Source organism: Chelonoidis abingdonii, chromosome 21 (genome assembly GCF_003597395.2).
Source record: "Chelonoidis abingdonii isolate Lonesome George chromosome 21, CheloAbing_2.0, whole genome shotgun sequence".
NCBI lineage: Eukaryota > Metazoa > Chordata > Testudines > Testudinidae > Chelonoidis > Chelonoidis abingdonii.
This window is the reverse complement of record NC_133789.1, coordinates 14616233-14641624: the sequence shown is the minus strand read 5'-3', so window position 1 is coordinate 14641624 and position 25392 is coordinate 14616233. Positions and strand designations below refer to the sequence as shown.

At 48.4% G+C, this 25392-nt stretch overlaps 1 protein-coding gene across 1 annotated transcript in view; it reads right to left on the bottom strand.

Annotated features, from left to right (window-relative positions):
- The window catches only part of MYO1D (myosin ID), a 351948-nt gene that overhangs the window by 2201 nt on the left and 324355 nt on the right, over positions 1 to 25392 (bottom strand). Inside the window, exon 22 of the mRNA XM_075059626.1 lies at positions 1051 to 1929. Within this exon, the coding sequence (XP_074915727.1) occupies positions 1773 to 1929 (157 nt within the window). The 3' untranslated portion in view covers positions 1051 to 1772. The remainder of the gene's footprint in view (positions 1 to 1050; positions 1930 to 25392) is intronic.

The following is a 25392-nucleotide window of genomic DNA, read 5'->3' as shown; positions in this document are numbered from 1 at the left end:
CGATATACCGATTTAACGCTGTATCCGTTCACATGACGTCGTCATTAATATCGATTTTACCGCCTCCTTAAATCGATTTCGGAACTCCTCCCAAACGAGAGGAGTAGCGCTAAATTCGATAGTGATAACTCGGATTAGGGTTCATGTGGACGGAAATCGACGTTATTGGCCTCCGGGCGGCATCCCAGAGTGCAGCACTGACCGCTCTGGACAGCAATCTGAACTCGGATGCAGCGGGCAGGTAAACAGGAAAAGCCCCGCGAACTTTTGAATTACATTTCCTGCTTGCCCAGCGTGGAGCTCTGATCAGCACGGCTGGCGATGCAGTTTGAAATCGAAAAAGAGCTCCAGCATAGACCGTACGGGAGATACTAGGTCTGATCGCTGTATGGGGAGACAAATCTGTTGTATCCAGCTCCGTTACAGAACACGAAATGCCAAAGCGTTTGAATAAAAAACTGCAGGATACACAGCGCTGCGTGACAAGCGTAACGGGAAGCCAGAGACTCAAATGGACGCTCATGAAGGGAGGGAGGGGGTACTGAGGACTCCCGCTATCCCACAGTCCACAGCAGTCTCTGAAAATTATTTCCATTCTTGGCTGAGCTCCAAATGTCTGTAGGTTCAAACACAGTGTCTGGCGTGGTTCAGGGAACAGCTCCTCAGTTTATTCCCCCCCCCCACCAAGTGAAAAAAAAGGGAAAGATTGCTGTGCTATGGCGTTTGCTCAATGCACTCTACGAAAAAGGCGCCAAAGGGTTGTCTGCTGCCTTCACAAAGGGAGGGGTGAGGCTGTACCCAGCACCACTCGGGGCAATGTTTTCTGCCCCATCAGGCACTGTGCTCTCAACACGGAAGTGGGAACTGTGGGATAGCTGAGGAACAGCTACCCACAGTGCACCGCTCCTTAAATCGATGGTAGCCTTGGACCAGGGACGCAAGCAATCGATTTTGTGATTGCACTGTGGATGCGCAAACCCGATTTTATAACATCGGTTTTGTAATATCGGTTTAAACTACTTCGAATTAATCGTGCAGTGTAGACGTAGCCTGGGACTCCAGAGGGTTTAGGAAGCACTTACCACTTAGGAAAGACAACAGCTATGGCAGCTTAAAGCCCTCCGCATCTTTGATTCCACCCCCTTGCTGCTAGTGTAGCTCCTCCGGCCCCTCCCTCCTCACAGGCCAATAGACTTCTTACAGGTACCCGCAACAGTCACATGAGCTCTGACAGAGAGGAGCTGGGAGGAGTGTGGGTTCTGTGCCTTCCTCAAGAGAATCCAGCCCTTTTTAAGGAAGATTTGGCCTTTCCAATTCAAGTCATGTTACTGCTGGACTCCTTTCCCGAGCCCAGTCTTTGGTCCCTCCAACAGAGGCTGCACATTACTGTGAAATTGAGACATGGAGTTAAACTCGGAGAGGAACATGGGAGAGGGTTAGAAGCATGGGGGAAGGGCGGAAGCCAGGTGTAGCAGTGCCCATAAGTAAATGCTCTCGGCTGAATAGCTCAGAAGCAGTTTCCTGAGTCCAGGCCTGCCAAGCTGGGCACATCTGATTGGATATTTTAAGCTCTGGTGGATGTGGCAGAGAAACTCTCTCTCTTGAATTTGGGCTGGATGAACCTCTAGCTTTAGAGATCTATTTAGGTGCATGACTGCAAGTCACAGCTGAGCATTTCTAAATTAATTCCCTTGAAAAGTTCAAGGCACAGGGAGGGCAACCTAAGCCCAGGTCTGTCTCCTTTCAGGGTTCTCTGCTCTAGTGGAGGGATGCTAATTTCCTGGCACACACAGGATGAAACCTGAACGATTCTTGGTGAAGTCTGGCTGTGTCTGGTTGATCCTGGTTTCCACAAAGACCGTGCATTTCCTACCATGCATGCTGCACTGGACTGGATTGGTAACATTGACTTGCAGATGGCGTTTCTCACTGTAGAGCAAAAAGAAAACAAGAGCATTAAGAGATGGAGCTAGACACTGACTCAATTACCGGCAGAAGAGCCTCCAGTCGATTAGCAACAAGCTTCCTTGACCTCAGTTATCTCCTCTGTCCCCATGTCCAATGCAGACCAGTACAGGTCCCCTCTCAGCAGCTTTGAGGCCCCTACTCAGAACAGCCATGGAAAACAACAGCTACAGTCACTTCCTTTTCACTAGATGCTATCAGAGCAGCCAGTGGCCTTGCCCAATAACCAGAGCACAGAGCTGATCTACACCGTTCTAACCTCAGCTCTGACAATGGCTCCCTTGGGGGGGCAGCAAGTCCCCCTACACCTGTCCCATTTTGCTTCTAATTTAACTCTCACTCAAATCTCACCTGTTTGCATGGAACACTCCAGACATTTGTATCTAGAAAAAAGGAAGAGCTCCCAGGAAAAAACCCTGTCAGGAACATCACAGGGTTCTCCCACCATGTCATGCCTGTTCAGGTGTGCTACGCTGAGCTAGTCTCAGTCCAGTCCAGATAGGAGTCTGCAGCACAAAAATACCAGCACTATCAGTATCCCCTTTGTTGGGGAATTTAGCAGAGAGGCCAAGAATGAACCAGAGATAGGAAAATTATGGCATACTGGTTAGAGTACAGGACAGAGACTCAGGAGATTGGGGTCTATTCCTGGCTCTTTCACGGGCCTGCCAGATGACCTTGGGCAAGTCACTTCACCTCTCCATGCCTCAGTTTCCCTATCTGTAAAACTGGAATAATTATATGAACCTCATTTGTAAAGTGCTTTGAGATCTATGGATAAAGGCACTATAAAACCAAGGGATTATTACCATCTGTGAATTTTCTTTCTGGTACCCTGCATGTCCAACAGTCTGACCTGTGAGGTGTGCCCCTTGGAGGCAGACCAACAGATTTGAACTGCATTTAGGTGCCAGAACCAGCCTTCCTGGAATTCGCCAGCATTCTCTGTCCCTATAAACCATGCAGGAGCCCAGACCAACCCCTCCTGGATATCACCAGATCAATAGCTTCCAAAGCTGACAATGTTTTACCCAGAAAGGTGAGCATCCAACTACCGAGGAGAGATACTTCTTGTCACAGAATTCTGGGGATACAAGAAATCTCCCAGCTTTTTAATTCTAAACTCAGCTTTGACGTAAAAGACCATTCAATAGAGAACGCAAGTATTGAGACTCCAACACAAAAAATGCTCCCCAGGGCAGGACAGACCAAGTTCTCCTCTCTCCCGGCCCCTCTGTGGGATGTACAAAGCAGTTTGTACCTGTGGGAGGACAATCCCAACTACAGCCAAGAGGAAGAGACCCTGCCTGCTGCTGACGCAGCACATTCGGCAATGCCCTGGTATTGCTCCTCCCATCGCTTAAGGGCCTCAGGAGTGTGGATGTGCCACAGGTCTCACAGGCCCCTGCAATGCTTTTCTCCCCCTTGCTCCATGCACAGATCCACAGGCTATGCTGTGCCTCCAACCTTTACACAGGCCCTTGGGAGGATACCCCTGAGCGCTAGCCCTAGGCCTCCATTTATTTTTCTGCAAGGGACAGCCCCTATCGGCTTTGCTACTCTTAGACTGGGACTCTGGCTTCACCACCTCTTTCTCGCCGTGCTTCTCCAGTGAGGCTAAATGAGTGTAGAGCTTGCTGGAGACCATGGGAGCCATACAACCAGCAGAGGTTTGCTGCAACTCAGGGCTATCTTTTCAAAACAAGCCGTTATTCAATAGTCAACTAGACTACAGTATTTTAGGGTCCTTCAGTTAGAATGGAAAAGCCAGGCTTCTGCATATGTCCACGCTGGCAGCTTTGTCTGCCTCTCTGGCCCAAACCATCCCTGGAGAACCAAGTTTGAACTCCATGTTGGGAGTCTGGACTACAAGTGGGTGAAGCAGAATCAAATTATATCAGGAATCGAATTGTATCAGTGATGAATGGAAGTTGTCATGGAGCCAGAACACAAATGATGGCTAACATCTGTCTTGTCAGCATTCTGGACTCAAGGCCCACAGCTAGGCCATCCTGTAAGAACTCCAATTCCCCTTTCACTTAGGCTGCTCTGGCGCACGCTGCGAGTAGCCTAGGGATCTCAGTTCCCTGCTTTCAGCTTCCCCACTGTTAGCTTTAGCAGGTTTGGGTTTGGTAAAGGACTAGGCCATATCTCAGAATCCCCTCCATACTATTCAAGTCAGAGGAGGCTTCAGCTGCATTTTAACCAGGTCTGAAACTGAGTCCTTGCAGGGCCAGTAAGGAGCAGTTAGATGCACCAGGATTTGTTCCCCAGGATCTTCTTCACTGTTTTCATCCATAGTGGAAAGGGAGGGAGAGAATAAAGACAGCCTGACCATCATCCCAGGGAAGCACTGACGGCTTGTGCTCTGTGATCTCGTCTCTGCGAAGAACCTTTCAGATGACTTGTGGTGCAAAAGGCCCAGAATGAGAAAGCTGCAAGTTTGGAGGAACCTGGGGGGACAGAGTCTGGATCCCACAACATTTTTCAAAGAACCAGTCTGCTGACCTGTTTCCCTTGAGGTGGGGACTCTGCTGGAGCTTAGAGTCTGCTCCGCCCATGTCAAGAGTCATTTCTTTGCAGAGTGTGGGTGCACTGGTGGTTGTCATGCCCTGGCTGCGGCACTGATGGTGGCATGGCTGGAACATGGTAGTTACAGGTGGCTTATTGAGAGTGACAAGCAGCCTGATGAGACACAGCCCCAGCTAAATTTATAAACTCTTTACTTTCTCCTCCCGCACCCAGACTCTGGGCTAGGTTGGAGCTGGAGTCAGCCCCCAGCCCTGGAGACTGGGGTTCGTATTGATCAGTCTCTCTGGTTCTGACACTAGAAAACTGCACTGGAACTTTGCGAGGCAAACCCGCCACTCGAGGGAGGTAGGAACCAGTTTTGAACACTAACCCATATATCCTGGTTGGATGAAATCTCCTTCTGGTAGGAAAGGAGAAGCTTTGGGAGGGACCTCATGGAAGTGGGCCCATTGCAGAGTGTCCTGCTTGCCCAGGAGTGAGTTAAGGTCTGGGGGGAAAATCCTGGTGAATCACCCAAAAAAAGACCTTTTACTTTCTGTCCTCTGAAATGAAATCCTTGACCTGACCGATGTCTAGGGTCACTCCCAGGTGCGGAAGGCGCTGAGATAGCTAAGGATGACTCTTCTCTATGCTGATCAGGAGAGAGTCTGTCAGATAGGCCTTGAAGGCCTGCGTTCTGAGTCTGAGATTAGATGAGAGGGTTGTCCAAAAAGGATAAATCTAGAACCCTCTCTCTCCAAGGTACAACACAAGAGCTACTAGGATGTTCGTGACTATTCAAGGGAATTTTGCCGCAGTGCCATGCCCTCTTTCACTGCCTTTAATACCCCATTGTGTGAAGTGGTGTGCTTGACCACACAGAGAATCTTGGAAGCCTCTTTATGTTGGGAGATTGTTTTGGATGTGGGACACCTGACATCAAGTGGGGACCTCTGGCTGGAAAGCCTTCCAGCCTTCTATATTCCAGGGCTTGTTGAAATCAGACCACCTACCTCTTCCAGGTTTGCAATCTCTTTGCTGCTCTCTGTAGGACAGGCAGCCTCAAAAGGAGGAGTTAAAACCAAGGGAGGGCTTTTGTAATTCTTCCTAGGCTGATCTGAAGGGTAGGATCGCTTCACTTTCTCCGCTGCTGTCCTGAGTATGGAGGGGAGGGTTGTGTGCCTGATCCAGCAATTCGGCATGGACCGGGCCCTCTCATTGGCCAAGAATGCTGCCCTCCTCCTTCGCAGGGCTGCAGGGGGGACCTAGCACGCCTGTGTCTCCAGGCTACCCTGCGCTGTGCCCAAGGAGCTCCAGCACGTGGGGCACTCTGTGCCACGGGGCACTCGGCACCCCACGGCTCTGGCTGGAACGGGCAGGAGCAAGAAGGGCACCTGCAGCAATTCTTCCTGCCCCCTTAGTCACCGCCCAAGTGGGGGAAGTGGATGAAGGTGTAGGAAGGAACTGGCCATGAAAAGCCCCAGGAATATCAGCCTTAAAGAAAGTTGCTCCTATTCCCAATCAGGCAAGTTTTCCAATTGCTTTGTAGGGTTTAAAAAGACTCCCCAAAGCCCTGTCACAAGCAGAGCCCCTTGATCTGCTCCTGGCAAAGACTGCAGAAGGACAGAATTCCAGGAAGGGTTGGTTCTGGCCCCTGCCCACACTCAGCATCTAGTTCTCAGCCTGCACAGTCTGTGCCAGGAGCAGACCACTGAGCTCTGCTTGCGACAAGGCCTTGGGGAGCAGGGGAGCTTGCCTGCAAGGATTGTCCATTAGTTCACCTGAGCTAGTCACTTTTTTATTTAAGTACAACTTGGGAGAAAATAGAAAAAACAAGTAAAAGTTTATAAAAAAATCAGAGACATTAACATGTCAAATGACTAGAACCGATTGTCACTCAATGCTGCCTTTATACACTGAGCACCCACAGATGCACCGGACAAATGATACATCAAACCAGGCACTGCATGAGATCCTGAAGGATGAGAGAGCTGGATTCAGTCTATATGACATCATTGCACATGTCACTTTTGGCCTTAAAACCTACGAATCTAAGAAACTGATTGGTCTGACCTCCAGTCTCACGCAGCCCAGAGAATTTCACCTCGTGATTCTGTTTGAGTTAGAGCCTCTCTTTCAGAACGAGATCCAATCTTCATTTAGAAACTTCTAGTGACAGAGAATCCACCAAACCCTTGTGAAGTGATTCCAGTGGTTACTAACCCTCACTTAAAACCTTCTGCCTTGTTTCCAGCCATTGGCAATTGTTAGGCCTTTGTTTGCTAGACTAAGAAGTCCTAACGTAGGATATTAACCACTTTGCTGCCACAACTTCTGTTCAAAGAGGATTTCCCCAGTGCACCTGAAGGAGCACCTTGTCCCATGAACCGCATGTGTCAGAACGCACCCACGTGATTAACATGTGAATGACTTTTTAAAAAAAGACAGTCATTCTGTTTAGGGGAGGGCATTACTACACAACTGGACGCAACGCACAAAGCCCTCATGTCATTCCAGATATTTAATACTTATTTAGTCGTGACTCAGTGAGAAGCAGCTAAAGTCCCTACTTAATTTGCTATTTTTACCATGGCTTAGCAAAACTAGCCGTACACAAGGAAAAAACCAATCAGAGGTTCCAACAGACTCTCGCCAACGTGCGCTGGGAAGGTAGATTTAACAGGAAGCAGCTGTAGCAAAGGAGAAGAGCTACTGACCTTCATTCTCCTCAGCCATATTCCTCAAACCAGTAGGTAAGCCAGGCTCCTAACAGCTATCAGACACCTTGGCCTCTAACTCTGCTGACCCTCAGAGAGAGACAACCCACCCCAAATAGGGTAGAAGGAATCTCATTAGCCCTCCTCTTCATGGGAAAGGAAGGATGATTTTGTGAACAGGGCCTCAGGCCTGGGAGTCAGAAGACCTCGGTTCTATTCCAAGCTCCATCAGAATTCCTGCATGACCTTTGGAAAGAGAACAGGAGTACTTGTGGCACCTTAGAGACTACCAAATTTATTTGAGCATAAGCTTTCGTGGGCTATGAAAGGTGCCACAAGTACTCCTGTTCTTTTTGCGGATACAGACTAACACGGCTGCTACTCTGAAACCTGTCATTTTGGAAAGAGACTTAACCTTCCCGTGCCTCAGTTTCCCCTATGGGAAATGGGGATAATGACACCTATCTCTGAGGGGTACCATGAGGCTAAACTAACAGTTGTTCACACAACATGTTGCTCTGCTTGGATGAGAGAAACCAGAGTAGCATACTCGAGACAGATTCCTGTGAAGCACTCGAAGCAGCTGGTTGCGGGGGGGCGGGGAGGGGAATTGTTTTTGCAGCCCAGTAAATTTTTCCCTCCCAGGGGATCCAACCTGCTCCGCTCCCTACAATAGCACAGTCCCCATGAAATAGTGTTTCCAGCCTTTCCAACTGGCTTCATACAAATGCTTTCAGATCAATATAACCTCCTGGTGATGATCATGAATCCTCAGTACTGCTGTTGGCATTGTATGGTCAGAAGAGACTGCAGGTTTTTCCAGGAGACGTGTGTGTTGGGAGGAGGGGATGGCTCTTAAATACCAGTCAGCCAAAGCATCCACTTTTGGGAGTCCAAGGAAGGACTGTCCAACCCCATCCTCAGCCTCCCTGCTGGGCGAAGCAGCCCTGAGAGTCCCTCTAACGCTGTATGAACAGGTCAGTGTGCCAATGCACCGAGGTGCTCAGATAATACTCCAGTGGTCTGTCAAGATGCTGACCAGTAAGAGGGTGGAAGAAGTGTCAATTTGGTTTTTATTCCATCAATCAGAGCAGCATCACACCTGTTCTGGCAGAAAGGGGAGATGACAGACGCTGGTAGCCCTGAGGTAAGATGGTTTATTCACAGACTGAAAGGCAGGAAACAGCTTTCTGCTTTAGCCAATAAATCAAAGCATCTTCCTGAGTCCATTGGTACAATTCAATTTTATCAGCATGCATGTTATTGACTGATCTAAATACTGCACACTAGGGCACAGGGAAATCCACTATTCCCCAGTCTCCTGCAGGCTCTTAAAATGAGAGGGGAGACTGAAATGGAGATCCGCTGCAAGACTTTAATGCCTATGGGTGGACAAAATGCGATTTCACAGGCTAATGCAACACCTAATGAAAATACCCTTTGGGGTGGCTGGTGTTTGGCAGGTCAGATTGAGCTAGGACACAGATGTTACCCAGGCTAGTGAAAGGTCTCACTTCCACCGTCATTCTCTGGCTAACGGCTTAGTCAGTCCTTCAAATAGGAAAGCTTAACTCTAAACCCCATCTCCCAGCCTTCCATAGTAATACAATAATTCACACAAGAAAAGCTCCAGTAAGATGTATGAGCACTCACACTTGTAAAGCTCAAATTTACAGTCTGGCAATACAGAGGTGAGGTCATAATCCTGTCTCAAAGTCTCTTACATGTTGGCAGCATTTTCCGTGACTGAGGAATGCTCCTGAATCTGTTTACTATTTAAAAAACTAATTCACCAAGACCATGGACAAGTTTTAGAAACAACTGTGCTTAATAAAATTCCCTTGTGTTCTCTAGAGCCATCCAAGGACCTGGAAGTGCTTTCTAACCATCCCACTCCACAGAGGGAAAACAGGGCAACACAGAGAAGTCAAGCACCCTGCCCAACCCCACACAAGTCAGTGGCAGTGTCAAAAACTGAACCTGGGCCTCTTGACTCCAGTTGTGTGCCTTAATCACAGGATCCTCCTGGATCTTTGGCCAGTGAGAGAGCACAGAGCTCATCTGGGGCTCAAACATTAGTTTACAATTGTAAAGTGCTATATGGGTGCTAATCCCATAGTCTCTGTTTCATTTGGTTCAGTCAGGCCACTGGACTCAAATATATCACATATCATTACTGAAACCTGGTTTCTTACTGAGAAAGACTCCAAAGCTAATATCCTCTGCTCTAGATAACTGAATTAACCTGTGCTTTGTATTCTCAAGAGGAACTGTAAAGCTGTAACAACCTATAGCCGATTTAAAGCTACGCCTTTCAACACAACCCACTTTCTGCCTTACAATCCATCCTGTTTTCCATTTCTGCCATTCCCCATCAGTGATCAGCTTGTGCCTGCAAAAAGCATGTACTGCAGAGGTCGGAGAGCAAGCTGACTGGCAGATTTCACAGCCATGAGTAGGCTGACCATTATTGTGTATTGATCTGCAAGGAAAAGATGGCTCCAAAGCACCTTCCTCTGGGTCACTATCCCTTCCACCCACCTCTTGGACTGTTTCTCCATCAGACCCTACCCTTCCTATATATCATGACTCCCTTCCTAGCCCACACCCTGTGACAAAAATCTGCCCCAAAATATCTCCAAACACCGCTGGCAGAATTCTGCTCCACCTTTATGGAATTAGTCCTGGCTTTTGGCCAGCTCGAGTGGCTATTTAAGGCAGGTTTGGCTGTGTACCAGGAGGTTTAACTCAACTGTGGATGGAAGTAATACCATGGCATTTTCTTTGCCATGAGGAGAAACTGCTGAGGAGGAAGCAGTGAAGGATGCTGCTGTGCATCTTTCACCTTTTGGGGAATAAAACCAACGTGGTTATTGGAGAACATGAGGAGAATGCAATTCCCTGCAATCTGGGCATGATGTAATCCTGCAGGAGTGTGAAGGAAGAAAGTGAGCTCTCATGGGCAACAGGGAGCAAAACTAGCAACATTCCAGCCTTGGCAAGAAGGCCACAAGATAAAATTTATCTTTGGAGTCAGATGAAGGTCTTGGTGTTTTGCAAAAACACTGGGGTCCTTCTGTATAATGGCGGACAGTAGTTTTGGACAGAGACACTCTTTCTCGTCACATCTTGGCAGTACAAGTGACAGCTACTGATCTCGGCTGGTTGTGTGGGGGCTCTCTTATTTCTATTTGGATTTAATGGCTCAGTGAACTCTGCAGGATTCAGTGACTTTTCCTGCATCTGCTCCAAACCATCATGGCATGCAAAGTGCCTTTAGCAGAGTAGTTCCCTTCATCTTCGCACTGGCCTCTATTTCCTTGTGCTCATTAGCAAAACTAATGGCAAACAGAGTTAATTGCTCGCTGGGTGAAAGCACATACATGTACCAGATGAGTGGTAGCTGTATGTGCATTTAAAGATCAGATTCTAAACTCAGTGTGTGGTTGAGACTATAGCATACAGAAAAGAGGTTTAAACTTACTAGGCGCCTTGGAATATTTTGGGGAAGAGGGAGCCTACATGGAAGGGATGGGGGTGGGGCTCCATCTTAATGAAAGTGAAACCAGATTGCTGGCACGTGAAATTAAGGTTTTGACTGAGGGTTTAAACTGGAAGCTGGGGAGAAAACAGACATAAGCCAAAGAGCACAGAAATCAGACAGAGATCTCTGTTAACACTGTTAATAATACAAAGATATCCAACAAATGGTAGGAAACAAAACTGACAAAGAGCAGGGATGGGAAACGATCAGGTGAAATTTCTGTGAGAACAGCAGCAGGGTGTCAGACCAAGTTAAATAAAAACAGGAATGTGGTAAAATGAATGTGAGAAGCTTAAAAGCAAAAATAGGTGAACTAGAATGCCTGGCAACGAATGAGGATGAGGCATTATAGAAACATGGTGGAATAAAAAATAAATGCGCTATTGTCATTCCTGGCTATAAACTATACAGGAAGGACAGACTAGGCCACAGAGAAGGGGGAACAGTGTGGTGTCTAAAAGATTCTACAGAATATAGCAAGATAAAAATTCTAAGTGGAGAAGATCACACAGCTGAATCCATATGGGTACAAATTCCAGATGAAAGAATGTAAATATGTTAGTAGGGCCATACTGGCTTCCAGACAGAGAAAGAAATTGAGTGCACAATGCTCAGAGAGATACAAGAAGCAGCAAAGTCTAACAAAATAATAATGGGGAAACTTCAAATACCTGCCTTTAAGCTAATCAAAAAGCAGCATGGGATGAAGTTTAGAGAAGCAGTTCCTTGACACCTATAGTTAGGCTCGTTGATCTCCAGAGGAGAGGTAAGGTGTAGGACATGACAGTGACACTGAACTTCAGAGAAGGAGAGTCCAATATAGTGACGGAGCTAGCTAACAAGGCCTCAAGGCAAAAGTAAATGAAGTAAAATCCTTATATGTAGCATGAATGCTTCCCTAAGGAACCAGAGTCTCAGAAGGCTGGCAAACCTCTGGACAAAAAAGGAACTTGGAAGGCAAGGAATGAGCCAGTCTGGCTTACTAAATAGCAAGGTTGGGAGGTTATTCAAGTCCTTCAAAATTCAAAACTGTAACCCCAGGGAAGGAGATAAACACGAGCAGAAATTACAGCAGGTGACATGCAAGAGGGAAAATGGGAGAACCAAGGTGGATTTCAAAGAGCAGATAGCTCAAGTATATCAGAAACAGGAAGCCTGCAAAAGAAGCCCTGGGCCAGCTGAATCACCAGCAGGGAGCAGTTTAAGGAAGATAGGACATTGCTGAGAAGCTACAGGACATCTTTAGAAAAGTCTTCCCCACTGAGAATGTTGGGAGATCTCTACACTGGACCTGCTCTTTTCTGGTAATAAAGATAAGCTGCTATCAGAGTTTGAGAGGTCAGAAGAGGAGGTTCTGGAACAACTGACTATTTAAAGAGCAATAGTCACCAGGCCCAGATGGTCCATCCAAGAGTTCTAAAGAAGGTTAAGTATGAAGTCACTGAGCTGCTAGCAAAATTATGCACTATAAATAGAAACAGCTACTGTACCCGAGGACTTGAAAGTACAGTATTACACCTGTATTTAAAATAGGCTCCGGGGTAGTCCAAGAAATAAGAGACTATGAAGCCTTATATATATATACCTGGTAAACTGGCTGAAAACATAGTTAGAAAGTGGCATATTCAGACTCCTAGAAGGTCATGACACAATAGGGTCTAATCAGTGCAATTTCTGCAAAGGAAAATACTGCCTCACTAAGTTACCAGAATTCTCTGAATGTATTAGCAAAGTAGAGGAAAAGGACAAGGGTTTGACATTTTAGACTTTCAAGAGTCCTTGGACAAATTTCCACAAAAGATGTGTGCAGTCATCATGGGAAGAGGGGCAAAGTATTGCCATGCATCTGGCTAGGAGATGGGAAACAAAGACTATGAATAAATGGCCAATTTTAATCATAGCAAAAGGTTAACAGTGGGTGTCCCCTTACAGGGTTCGAAGATAACTGCATCAACTTAAGAAAGAGACCTGGTCAAGAGGTCAATTAAGACCTCTGCTCAATGTGCAGCTGCAATTAAAAAGCAAACAAGATGTTAGGAAATAATAGGAATAGGACTGAGAATAATATGGAAAATATTATGCCATTGTATAAGTCAACAGTGCAGCCTTATCTGCAATAGGGTGTGCAGTACTAGAGGGGGTTCAGAGAATGGTGATGAGAATGATTAGGGGCATGGAAAAGTTCTCATATGAAGGCAGGGTGAAAAGACTGGAACTGCATTCCTTAGAAAGCAGTATGTATAAGAGAGGCCATGCTAATGTATATAAATAATAAATGGTCTAGAGAAGGTAGATTGGGAGCTTCTGTTCTCCCTGGCTCATAACACAAAAACAAAGGAACAAATATTAATACAGTGACATTGAAAGGTGGAAAATTCAAAATTGAAACAAAAATACTTTTTTCAAACAACATGTGAATAGACAGTGGAACTCTCTGCTATAGGATATCATTAAGGTCAAAAACTTAGCAAAATTCAAAGATGGACTGGGCAGTTTTATGGATAACAAGAATATCCAGAGTTAATACAGTTAATGCTAACAAAAAATGTGCAAGGAATACAAAACATCCTGCCTCAGAGCTAAAGCCAATATCTAGCTGTAAGGGTAAGATGTGGGGAGGGAATTATCCCACATATGACCACTGTGGGATTTCTTGCACCTTCAGAGACAGGATATTGGCTAGTCTGGCTAAAAGGAATTCCTGTGACAAAAACAAATTCACAAAGACACCGACTGTGACAATTTAACAGTGGCGCAACAGTTTGAACAGATACAAGACACTCCTGGGAACTAGTGGTCTTCTGACACTGACTGTGATTTCTTGATGTGCAGTTCATATGGCAAGTATGTACAGTGTTGTGTTACTGAGATCAATGTAACCTGAAACCTGAGTTAGAAGAGAAAGGGTAACTCAGGAGAGGCACCCTCTGAGCTCACCTCAAATGTACCAAAAATGGCCCAGCTACTTAGTTGTCTTCGTCCATGTATCTAGAGTACATGGCATCTCCAGCCCCCTTGTCTGCTTTAAATGATTATGTAAAATATAGTCCTTTGTGTGGGCACTGAGGGGCATGAATAGGCTCACATACACATCCCCTTTATGAAAATTACATTCTGGTGAAAGGTGTGGGACTGATAGCCCTGTAGTCTGAAGGGCCCTTGCAAATTCCCAAAAGTAGGACACAGTACAGTCAACAAGGGTGTAAACTTTCCCCTCTGTTCCTTTCTAGGGGCAAGCAGTTAAGAGTAAAATTTTCAAAAGCTACATGGCTCTGCCAGTCAATGAAACGTGGAAGGTTATATGTCCCAGTAATTTCTCACTCATAGGTAATTTCTTGCCATCTTGGCTCCTGAGGATGCCAGGACTTCCAGGGTCTGCAGCAGCCCACCGGGTGGACTGCCCCAAAGCTGGGGCTCCATCCCCTCACAGACATTTCAATTTTTGTGGGTTTTGTTCCAAATCAAAATGGAACCAAACTTCAGAAGAGTGAAATCCTTGATGAGATGGAATACTTTTCTTCACCCAGCTCTAATTAAAGTGCAGCTGGTAATACTGTAAGGCTTAGCAGCCCACAAGAGGCTGAAGGATGTGACTGACTGGCAGCCAACTACCTTGATAGATAACTTCCTGACTCCTTTTATGCAAACTTCGCAGTCAGAATAAGGTAAAGATCTCAACCTTTCTTGTTTCAACATCATCCAAACCAAGCCATGAACAGCCTGTCTGACATTGGGTTTTGTACCACTCTAGACTTTTCCCTATAAGTAGTACGAAGCCATAGATAAGAGTGGAACAATTAGAAATCATTTTTGTGGTCCAAACCACTCCTCTCCACTCACACTTTAAATGTAACTAGATGGCCATATTTGTTTTTGACTAATATTGTATATAAAACGGTTACCCACCTTTTAGTGACTGTTGTTCTTCGAGATGTGTGGTTCATGTCCATTCCAAGCAGGTGTGTCCGCGCCACGTGCACACCAGCCAGAAGATTTTCCCCTAGCAGCGTCCATAGGGTCGGCCCAGGCGCCCCCTGGAGTGGCGCCAATACGGCACCCTATAAAGGGGCCCGCCGACCCTCCACCCCCTCAGTTCCTTCTTGCCGGCACTCCGACAGAGGGGCAGGAGGGTGGGTGTTGGAATGGACATGAATACTACATCTCGAAGAATAACAGTTACTAAAAGGTGGGTAACCATTTTTTCTTCTTCAAGTGGTTGTTCATGTCCATTCCAAGCAAATGACTCACAAGCCTGAACCTAGGTGGTGGGGTCGGAGTTCACTGCTGACTGGAGAACTGCACGACCAAAGGCTGCATCATTCCCAGCCTGGTGCGTGATGGCGTAGTGCAACGTGAACGTGTGCATGGAGGATCACGTGGCTGCCCTACAAATCTCCTGAGTCGGGATCTGAGCCAGGAATACCACAGAGGAGGCCTGCGCCCTCGTGGTGTGGGCTGTGACCAGAGGGACTGGGGTCTTAGCTATGTGGTAGCATTCCCGGATGCAGGTCGCAATCCATGAAGAGATTCGCTGAGAGGAGACTGGGAGCCCTTTCATCCTATCCACCCCCGCGATGAAGAGCTGCATCGAGCATCTGAACGGTTTGGTATGCTCGATGTAAAAGGCTAAGACCCTGCGGACATCCAGGGAATGTAACCTCTGCTCCTCACTGGAAGAGTGTGGTTTCGGATAAAATACTGGGAGAAAGATATCTTGTCCCATGTGGAACTGTAAGACGACCTTGGGGAGGAAGGCCGGGTGAGGTCTAAGTTGGACCTTGTCCTTATAAAAGACAGTGTACGAGGGCTCGGATGTTAACATCCTGAGCTCCGACACCCTCTTGGCTGAGGTGATTGCCACCAGGAAGGCGGTCTTATACGACAAGTACAACAGGGAGCACGAAGCCAGGGGCTCAAAGGGAGGTCCCGAGAGGGTGGAGAGGACCAGACTCAAGTCCCAGGCAGGAGCTGGCTGACGAACACGCGGAAATAGCCTGTCCATACCCTTGAGGAAACGCCCCACCAGCGGGCTCACAAACATCGAGGTACCCCCCTTTCCTGGATGGAAAGCCGAGATGGCCGCCAAGTGAACGCGAGTCAAGGAGAGTGAGAGGCCCAGTTGTCTGAGGTGGAGCAAACAGTCTAGAATAACAGGGATTGGGACCCCCAGAGGATTGTGACCTCGCTGACCCAACCATATGTAGAAGCGCTTCCATTTGGCCAGGTAGATGGCCTTGGTTGATGGTTTCCTACTACCGAGCAGCACTTGTCTGACCTGCTGGGAGCACTGCATCTCCACCAGGTTCAGCCATGGAGCATCCAGGCTGTGAGGTGGAGAGATTCGAGGTTCGGGTGGCGGAGGGAGCCCCGGTCCTGCGTGATCAGGTCCGGAAGCAGGGGCAGTGTCAGGGGCGTCTGAATGGACATGTGCAGGAGTGACGTGTACCAGTGTTGGCGCGGCTACGCCGGAGCTATCGTAATTACCTGTGTGTAGTCCCTGCGGATCTTCAAAATCACCCTGTGCATCAGAGGGATCGGAGGAAAGGCGTAGAGCAGACCGACCCCCGAAGACTGGAGGAAGGAATCCGACAGAGACCCCAGACTGCGGCCCAGGAGGGAGCAGAACCGTCAGCACTTCCTGTTTTCTCTTGCGGCGAACAGGTCTAACTGGGGAAAGCCCCAGAGCTGGAAGATTGAGCATACCACGTCCCATCGGAGGGACCACTCATGACCCCGGAACGAGTGGCTGAGGGTGTCCGCCAGGCTGTTCTGCTCCCCCGGAAGGTAGAACGCTGCCAGGTGAGTAGCATTGTGGACACAGAAATCCCACACGCGAGGGCTTCCCTGCACAGGGACAGGAGAGTGCACCTCCCTGTTTGTTGATATAAAAGGCTGCCCATGTGTTGTCCGAGAGGACTGAAACACATCTGCTGGCCAGGTGGGACCGGAAGGTCAAGCAAGCCAGGCGGACCGCTCTCAGCTCCCTGACACTGATATGCAACTCAAGGTCTTCTGGCAACCACAAGCCCTGTATCCTGAGATTTCCCAGGTGCGCTCCCAACCCCGATTCGAGGCATCCGTTACCAGAGAGAGGGAGGGTTGAGGGGCAGTGAAGGGGATGCCCATGCACACTTTCTGCAGGTCGAGCCACCACCGTAGCGAACTCAGCACCAAGGGGGAAATGGACACCACTGAGTCCTAGGGGTCCCTGGCCAGGCGGTATACTGTTGCTAACTAGGACTAAGGACGAAGCAGCAGTCTGGCATGATTTACCACATAGGTGCACACCGTCATGTGACCCAACAGCCGGAGGCAGATCCAGGCTGTGGTAATCGGGGCACGTTGCAGTCCGAGGATGAGCTCGGAAATCGCGTGGAACCTGGATTCCAAAGAACGATCTGGTGTGGGTGAAGTCCAGGACCGCCCCTATGAACTGTATTCGTTTCGTAGGAGACAGGGTGGACTTGGCTTCGTTCAAGAGGAGGCTGAGATTAAGAAAGGTCCGCCTGATGAACAACACCTGAGCCTCCACCTGCACCTTGGTATGGCCCTTTATGAGCCAATCGTCCAGGTAGGGGAATACCTGGATGCCCCGCCTGTGCAGGAAGGCTGCCACAACTGCCATGCACTTCGTGAAGACCCTTGGGGCAGCTGACAGGCCAAACGGGAGCACCGTCAACTGCAGATGGGCATTGGCCACAACGAACCTGAGGTACCGACAGTGTTGGGGAATTACGGCAATGTGGAAATAAGCGTCCTTTAAGTCGAGGGCGGCGTACCAATCTCCTGGATCCAGGGAGGGAATGATCGAGGACAAGGAGACCATGCGGAACTTGAGCTTTTGTACAAACTTTTTCAGTCGCTGCAAGTTCAGGATGGGTCTCAGGCCCCCTTTCGCCTTTGGTATTAGGAAATACTGGGAGTAGAAGCCTTTGCCCCTGAGCTCTCGAGGGACTTCCTCCACCGCCCCTGTCTCCATGGGGGACTGCACTTCTTGAATTAGAAGTTGCTCATGAGAGGGGTCCTTGAAGAGGGATGGGGAGGGGGGCTGGTGGGGCGGGAGGGAGGAAAACTGGATAGAACATCCCCTCTCTACCGTGCAGAGCACGCAGCTGTCCAACGTGATTCGGGACCAGGCATGGTAGAAGGGGGACAGACGTGACCCAAAGGTAGGGGTAGAAGGATCCAGAGTCCCGATAGGCAGGTTGCCCTCGACCGTACCATCAAACAGGGGGCCTAGACCCTGATGACGGCCTCGACTGACCAGACGCCTGGCTGGAGAGGTGGCGCTCGTGACGCCTCCTGCCATTTCTGCCCTGCCTGTGCCCTAGCTCCTGGCGAGTCTGAGGCTGGTAGGGGTGTGAGGCCACCTGCGGCCTAAACTGCCTGCGCTGGGTCGCAGGGGTATGCAAGCCCAGCGAGCGAAGCGTGGCCCTTGAGTCCTTTAGGCTATGGAGACACTTGTCCATTTTCTCTGAAAACAGCATCTGCCTCTCGAAGGGGAGGCCCTGAATGGTTTGCTGGACCTCATAGGGAAGGCCTGAGACCTGGAGCCAGGCTCCCCGCCTCATAACCAGGCCCGTGACCAGGGTGCAAGAGGCTGAGTCCACCACATCTAGGGCCACCTGGAGAGAGGCTCGGGAAATCAGTTTCCCCTCCTCCACTGGGGCTGAAAACTCTGACCTCGAGTCCTGGGGGAGGAGCTCCGTAAACTTTGACATGGCTGAACATGTGTTATGACCATATCAGCTTACGGTCGCCTGTTGGTTGGCAATACGGAGTTGTAGGCCTGCCGTAGAGTACACCTTTCTACCAAAGAGGTCAAGCCTTTTGGCATCCCTGTTCTTTGGTGTTGACCCCTGAAACCCTTGACGCTCCCATTGGTTGGCTACGTCCACCACCAGGGAGTCCGGGGGGGGAGGCGGGGCGTGAGTGTACAAGTGTTCGAGCCCCTTAGAGGGGATGAAATAACGCCGTTCCATTCTCTTGGCAGTAGGGGCCAGTGAGGCTGACATCTGCCGTAGGGTACAGGACATATCCGCTATGGTCTTGATCAACGGAAGAGCCACCCAGGATGGCCCTGAGGGAGCCAGGATGTCTACTACCGGATCCGCGTCCACCTCTATTTCCTCAGCCTGGATTGCCCTGAGGGAGCCAGGATGTCTACTACCGGATCCGCGTCCACCTCTATTTCCTCAGCCTGGATTGCGAGGCTCTGAGCTGCTTACCTGAGCAGTTGTTGGAGGATCCGAGTGTCCTCCAGGGCCAGTGCAGCAGTCATGCCCGAGACTGCTTCGCCCGGGGAGGAAGACAAGGAAATTACTTGAATTGGCTCTTCCTCAGGTGCATGTAACCCTTCAGGGTCCTGCGGCACATGGTTCTGTGGTTGCAGGGCTAGTTCTGATTCTAAATGCGGCACCACGACCAGAACCAGGGTCGCCAGTGAGCAGCTTGGCGTATCAGGCAGTGCCTGTTGAGCCTGAACTGTAGTCACTGCTGGTGCCGCTGCCCGGCTAGGGGGTGCTGAACTTGAATATGGCACACCCCTACCCGGCGACAGTGCTGGTGGAGGAGGCAACTGCGCCGGGGCCACCAATGCCAAGGAGACCGATGCCAACCTTGATCGAGGACCCAATGCCTGGCCTACCAACTGGTGGTAGGCCCAGGGGGTCCAAAACGGCCACTGTGAGGGAGGATGTCATTGCTGCTGCCACTGTGGACAAGGCTGGTGGCTCACCTCCGAAACCGATCTCCTGCTCCATGACCGGCTTGAGCGGTAGGAGTCTGCCTCTGAGTCTGAAGTCTCTGAGTAAGAGGACCTGGGAGGAGCAGCACCCTATGTCATTGGAGAGCGATGCTGAGGCGGCGAGGAACCTCCCATCTGGTCCGGTGCCGCCCTAGCAGTGCAGGGCGGGGAGGGAGGCGACAGCATGGCCGGCTTGCCCCTCGATTGTACTGGGGGACGGGCCGTGGTAGGCAACTCCCTACTACAGTGCGGGGAGGCTGGCGCCGGGAGTCCCATCAAGTCTGGGGCCACCTCGAATGCCTCCGGTGTTGAGGGCAGGCGCAAGCCTCCGCTGAGGTCCGGGGATCTAGGTCGGTCTGGACTCGACCGCCCTCTCTGCAGTGCGGGAGTCAACGGAGCAGCCGAGGGCTGTAGCCCAGCCTGTCCGCTTGCACCCACGGACAGCGTCGGACTCTGGGGGTCCTGGTGGAGTGACCGTTCCCTCACCGGCTTCCTCTTCTTAGCAGGCACTGGAGACGGTGAGTGGTGCTGCACCAAGGCTGACTTCCTATGACCCGACTCCGTTTGGTGCCGGGTTTTGGAAGACTTGGGCTAGGCCCTAAGTTCTGATGCCGGTGCTGGGGTGCTCTGCACCGAGGAAGACGTGCTGGGCACCGCCTCGGCTGGTTCCGGGTCTGAGGATGGCCACAGGGCAGCCTCCATCAGGAGGACTCTAAGTCGTTGAGCTCTGTCTTTGAGAGTTCTTGGGCGGAAGCCCCTTCAGATAGAGCACCAGTCCTTTTGGTGGCTCTCTCTGAGGCACCTCAAACAAGCAGAGTGCGGGTCACTCTTGGGCATGAATTTCCCACAGTCCTTGCAGAGTTTAAACCCGGGGGACCCGTCACCGACGGTAAGAAGGAACTGAGGGGGTGAAGGGTCAGCAGGCCCCTTTATAGGGCGCTGTAGTGACGCCACTCCAGGGGGCGCCCGGGTCGACCCTACAGACGCTGCTAGGGGAATATCTTCCGGCTGGCGTGCACGTGGCGCGCGCACACACCTGCTTGGAATGGACATGAAGAACCACTCAAAGAAGAAGTAACATTTTGCCTACTCTGAAACATGCACGAGGCTGAATACATGTTCATGCACAGGGTTATGCTGGCATCCTAAACCACAGAGAGCTTTCTAAACCTGTCTTGTGCAATGCTGCTTTGAGCTTTCACAGAGAAAGAGAGAGAGAAACACCATGTTTTAACAAAAAGTTACTGAATTTTAGAGATAAGGACTTGCCTTTTAGTGCCTTGCTCCATAAAACAATATTAGCTGACACTTGGTGTTAATGTAAGTGAAAGCTGAGAAATGGATGTGAGAATAATAAAAGGAAACTTTATCTGAATAAAGGAAAACTCATATACAGAAGCTAAATTTCCACTGTGGAAGAGCAGAGTGGGTCCTTTAAAGCATTTTAATGCCAACCCACTTTAATGGGTTCAAAGTGACCCTAACTGGCCCTTCGGCATGATGTGAGATTTTCTACCTGGACCCAAGCAACACTTGAAGCTGTGAAATTCCTTTCTGCCTTTGAATGCAGCAAAGAAACTGGTTCCAATCTGATCTTTGCTCCCAAATGTCTCCTGATCAGGCAGGTAACCTCAGCACCATAGGAAGTGGATTTGGAGTGATCTAGAACTGAACAATCATGCTAAAAGCTGTAATTGCACATTGACTTCCACCGTATAAATACATGGTATGGTATATCATGATTGTATCCTTTGGACAAACATAGTACCCTCCATCAGAGAATTTCAAAGCGTGCTGCAAATATCAATTCATTCAATTCCTCATTACAGATGGAGTAGGAACAGAGAGTTTAAGTGGCTTGCCCAAAGTCATACAGCAATTCTATAGCGAAGCAAGTAATTAGAACACCCATCTGCTGGCTCCCACTCCAATGCCTTTACCAGCAGTTTCTTTCCTTTTATTCACGTATAAGCTACAAAAGTCACTTGTTCAATATGTAGTTTGCTCTTCCCGCTGTCTAAAGAACTGTTAAACTATTTCTGTTTCAGTCAGTGGTCCTCAGTCTATCATGGGAGCTACAAGAAACACAGAACTCCACCATGCATTCATCTTAGAGGCATCACAGGATGCCTGTGTCTGAAGATGTTGAAGACAGCAGCGGCCACAATGTTGTAATGCTGTTGTTATGTCATATCTGTGGTAGATTCATCAGTTTTATCTGCTTGAACTTAATGTCAGATGGCACCCAAACCAAACGGAACAGACAAAACAACTGTTTTATAAAGTGAAACGTTAAGTGTCATGACCCTAGAGAGAACTAGTCAAACAGTGCTTACCTGGTGCTTGAAAGTCACAGCACTGTTAAATATTTGCAGCTATTCCAGGGAAAACTATGATTCGCTTGCTTCCGGGCATAAGATGACCACCACTGGGATCAGGAAGGTGGATGCTTCTTCTCTCCCTTCCAATTACAGCACTGGGCAGTTCACCTTTGTCTGAAGCCCCAGGCATTGGTCACAGCCAGGCACGCTACTGGACTAGCCAACCAATGGTCTAACCTGGTGAGGAAAGCGACAGCATACCGGACTGAGGCAGACCAATGGTCTAATCTATTTACTTTTGAATCGGTTGGGAGGAGGGAAGAAGACCTCTGAAGCAGTAAGGATTCAGTTCCTAGTCCGGCTGTGATGGATAGATTGCATGAGCTGCGACCCTCAGGTAGTTCTGCAAACTGCTTTGGAGAGCCTCCTTGAGAACGGGGGTACAGATGTGTCAGTAACACAGGGGCAGTCTTTCAAAGCAGGTGAGGTCAAGCTACACGAGAGCACAGCAACAGAACAAAACTCTTACTACATCTAGAGGAAGCATGGACAAGGCATTTCATTCCAAGGCAGTCCATGGATGGAATACTGGACTGCAAGCATAGGGAATGAGGAATCACATAATTTCTCTTCCCCTCCCCTACTTGTAAACTTTTATATAGAAATCAAAACGGAATCTGATCAAACTGTATCGTGTAAAAATCAGGACCCCACAAAGCGCCTAGATAAAGCCACATTCCACCATTAAACTGAGTCAAATGCCTCATATGCTAAACTGCTAAAATTTAAGTTGAAGCAAGGACTTATTCTCACCACTGCCTCTAATCTGACTGGCAGCAGAGAGAGGCACAATCAGAGGGGAGAGATTTACTTTGGGAACCTGAGATCAGCTATAAAATATACTATCATCTCATTACCACATTTTGGTTATTAATAGAAACTGTTTCCCTGCCACCCCCCAACTGCATGCATGCTGGATATAATCGAAGTAAAGGAGGAATGTCAGTCAGTATGTTTCACATCTGCAGAACATAAAGGCATTGCTATGCTGAGACATTTTTAAAACAGTACATGCCTTTTCAGACACTTACTGCTTGCTGCTATAGATTCTAAACTATAGATTCAGCTATACACTTAAGATGATGCATCCTGTATAGATTTCCTGTTTCCTGGAATATCTTCAGCACATGACATAATTTAGTTCCTAACAGACAAGTGTTCACTGGAGCTGGTCAAACATTTTCTGACAGAACATTTTTCTGGTGGAAAATGTCATTTCATTGAAGTTGACAGGCTCCTCAGCAACACCTTGATTTTGAGGTTTTGTTAAAAAAATAAATAAATCCAAACTAAACACTTCAAGAAGGTTGAAATGTTCTATTTAGACCTTATCAGAATGGTAGGTATTGATTTTTCATTTTGAAATTATTTTTATTTTGAAATAGCAACATTTATAATATAAATAAAATTAAAAATAAAGTAAAATTCAAAAAGTCAAAATTGAAACAAAGTGTTTCAATTGACCTGACACACATTTTTTGGAAAAATTCTGTTTTGCAGAAAGTTTCAGATTTTTGTTCCAATTTGTCATTGGAAAAAAACATCAAGTGAAAAGTCAGAATTCCCCCAGCTAGCTCTAGTGCTCACCCCAGAACCTGCCAAGCCAATTCACACCCTAGTGCAGTGTTTCTCAAATGCGGCCACCAGGGGCTTTTCTTGTGGCCACCGCCTCCTAGGCTGTTATTGGGGTGGGGGCAAAGCAGCAGCACCTCCCCATCCCTCATGCTCCTGGATGCATCACCTTGGTGGTGGTTGCTGGGGCCAACAGGAGGGACTGGCCCCTGCCCCTTCACCAGACACATGGGGCACAACGCTGGAGGAGCAGGTAGCCAGTGAGATCCCCACCTTCCTGGGGCAGTGGGACTCAGGCTTTGGGCTTCAGGCCTGCGGTGGCAGGGCAGCAGGCTCTGGCTGTGAGGCTTCAGGCACTAGTTCTAGCTGCATGGCGGCAGGCCCCAGGCTCCAGCCACGCAGCTTCGGGCTCTGTCCACCAGCTGCGGCGCATCAGGCTGCAGCACCCTGCTGCCTCCCCCAGCCATGATATTTGTTAATATCACTTTTCACAATAGACTTACTAGCTAGCAATAAATAAACGACAATGATTTCCACGTGTATATGTGCAGATGTATTTGTTTTTCCTAAAGCTAATTAAGTATTTTAGAGAAAAGTGTGAGGCCAACAAGTAACTTGTCCTGAGAACCCCTGTCCCAATGGGCAGTAACAGCAAGCCCAACAGCAACTGAGTGGGTGTGCCGGCTGCACTGCTGGTGCCACCAGAAGCGATACCTGAGAGCATGGCCCCTTGTCCTGTGCAGTGCTCTAGTACAGCATAACATGCTGGGGAATCCATCAATATGCAGAACTGCGCCCTCTCCCAGCCCTCCCTCCCTCCCATTCTGGTTTGACATTGAATTCAATTTATTTTACGCTCCCCCTAAAGTTAAAAGTTGCCGACCTGCTGGAGGTTTATGTATTGAAAATGAGCAAACAAATTGTGGGCCTTGGTGTGGGGAAGATGGAGACTGAGAAAGCTGGGCCACTGCACAACTGAAGCTTCTGGCACCAAAGGCGTGGGAAGTAGTTTGAGCGTTGATACCAGGAAGTGTCTCCTCTGTCTTTGCCTTCATGTTTTGTACAACTGCTACTTATCATATGCCATTACATTTCCAACAACAATGGAAGATTCAGACATCTTGATGCTGTGCTAAAATGTTCAGCAATGAAAAAGTTAATTTTGATATTTAAATCATAATCATTAGGTTCCAGAATCAACACCAATAGCTTGTTTTGGGATGTCTGCAGACTCACTAAGACAGTATTGCATTGGTTACACTTGATTCCATGTGGACTACAGACAAATTCTGGATCACTATTATGAAACAATTAAGAAATTACCCACAGTTTTGAGACAATTTAAATGGCTGCATAATCATCTTGTTACCATTAGATCAGGGATTAGGCAGACAATGGCAGCAGGGGCACAGTTTTCATTGCCTCTGCTTGTACTATACTTGTTAGGTTATACAAATTTAGGTTACACATTGCAATTGCTCCCACCACATCTTCATTTTCTAGCTAAATTGTCCTAATTCTTGAAACCTTCTAACAACTGCCATTGGATGCAGCATAATTCCTAAACTAGTACCTCCGCTGTAAACTAGCATGTTTTCCATTAGATTTCCTTTGACTCTTCAGGAAGCATTGAGAGTCACTTCTCATCCCTACTTTCTGCTCTCTATTAGAATCAAATGTTGCAAAGAGGCTTGATAGCAAGGCTTGATAGCAAGCCTGCTCATTCAATGAACCACTTATACCAGGGATATATGAATCAAGGCCTTTCTGTCTAGAAGGATTAAGATAAAAACATCAACTCGTTCAACTAGCATGCCAGGAACCCTGCACTATAAATGCATATTGTGGCAAACTGCCGGTACTGTTCTGCTGGGTCTCGCGCTTTCTCTTCTCTGGGGTAGGTTCAGGGCGCTATTGCTTGCCTCTGAACCAGTTCTTAATCACTCCCCTAGTGTC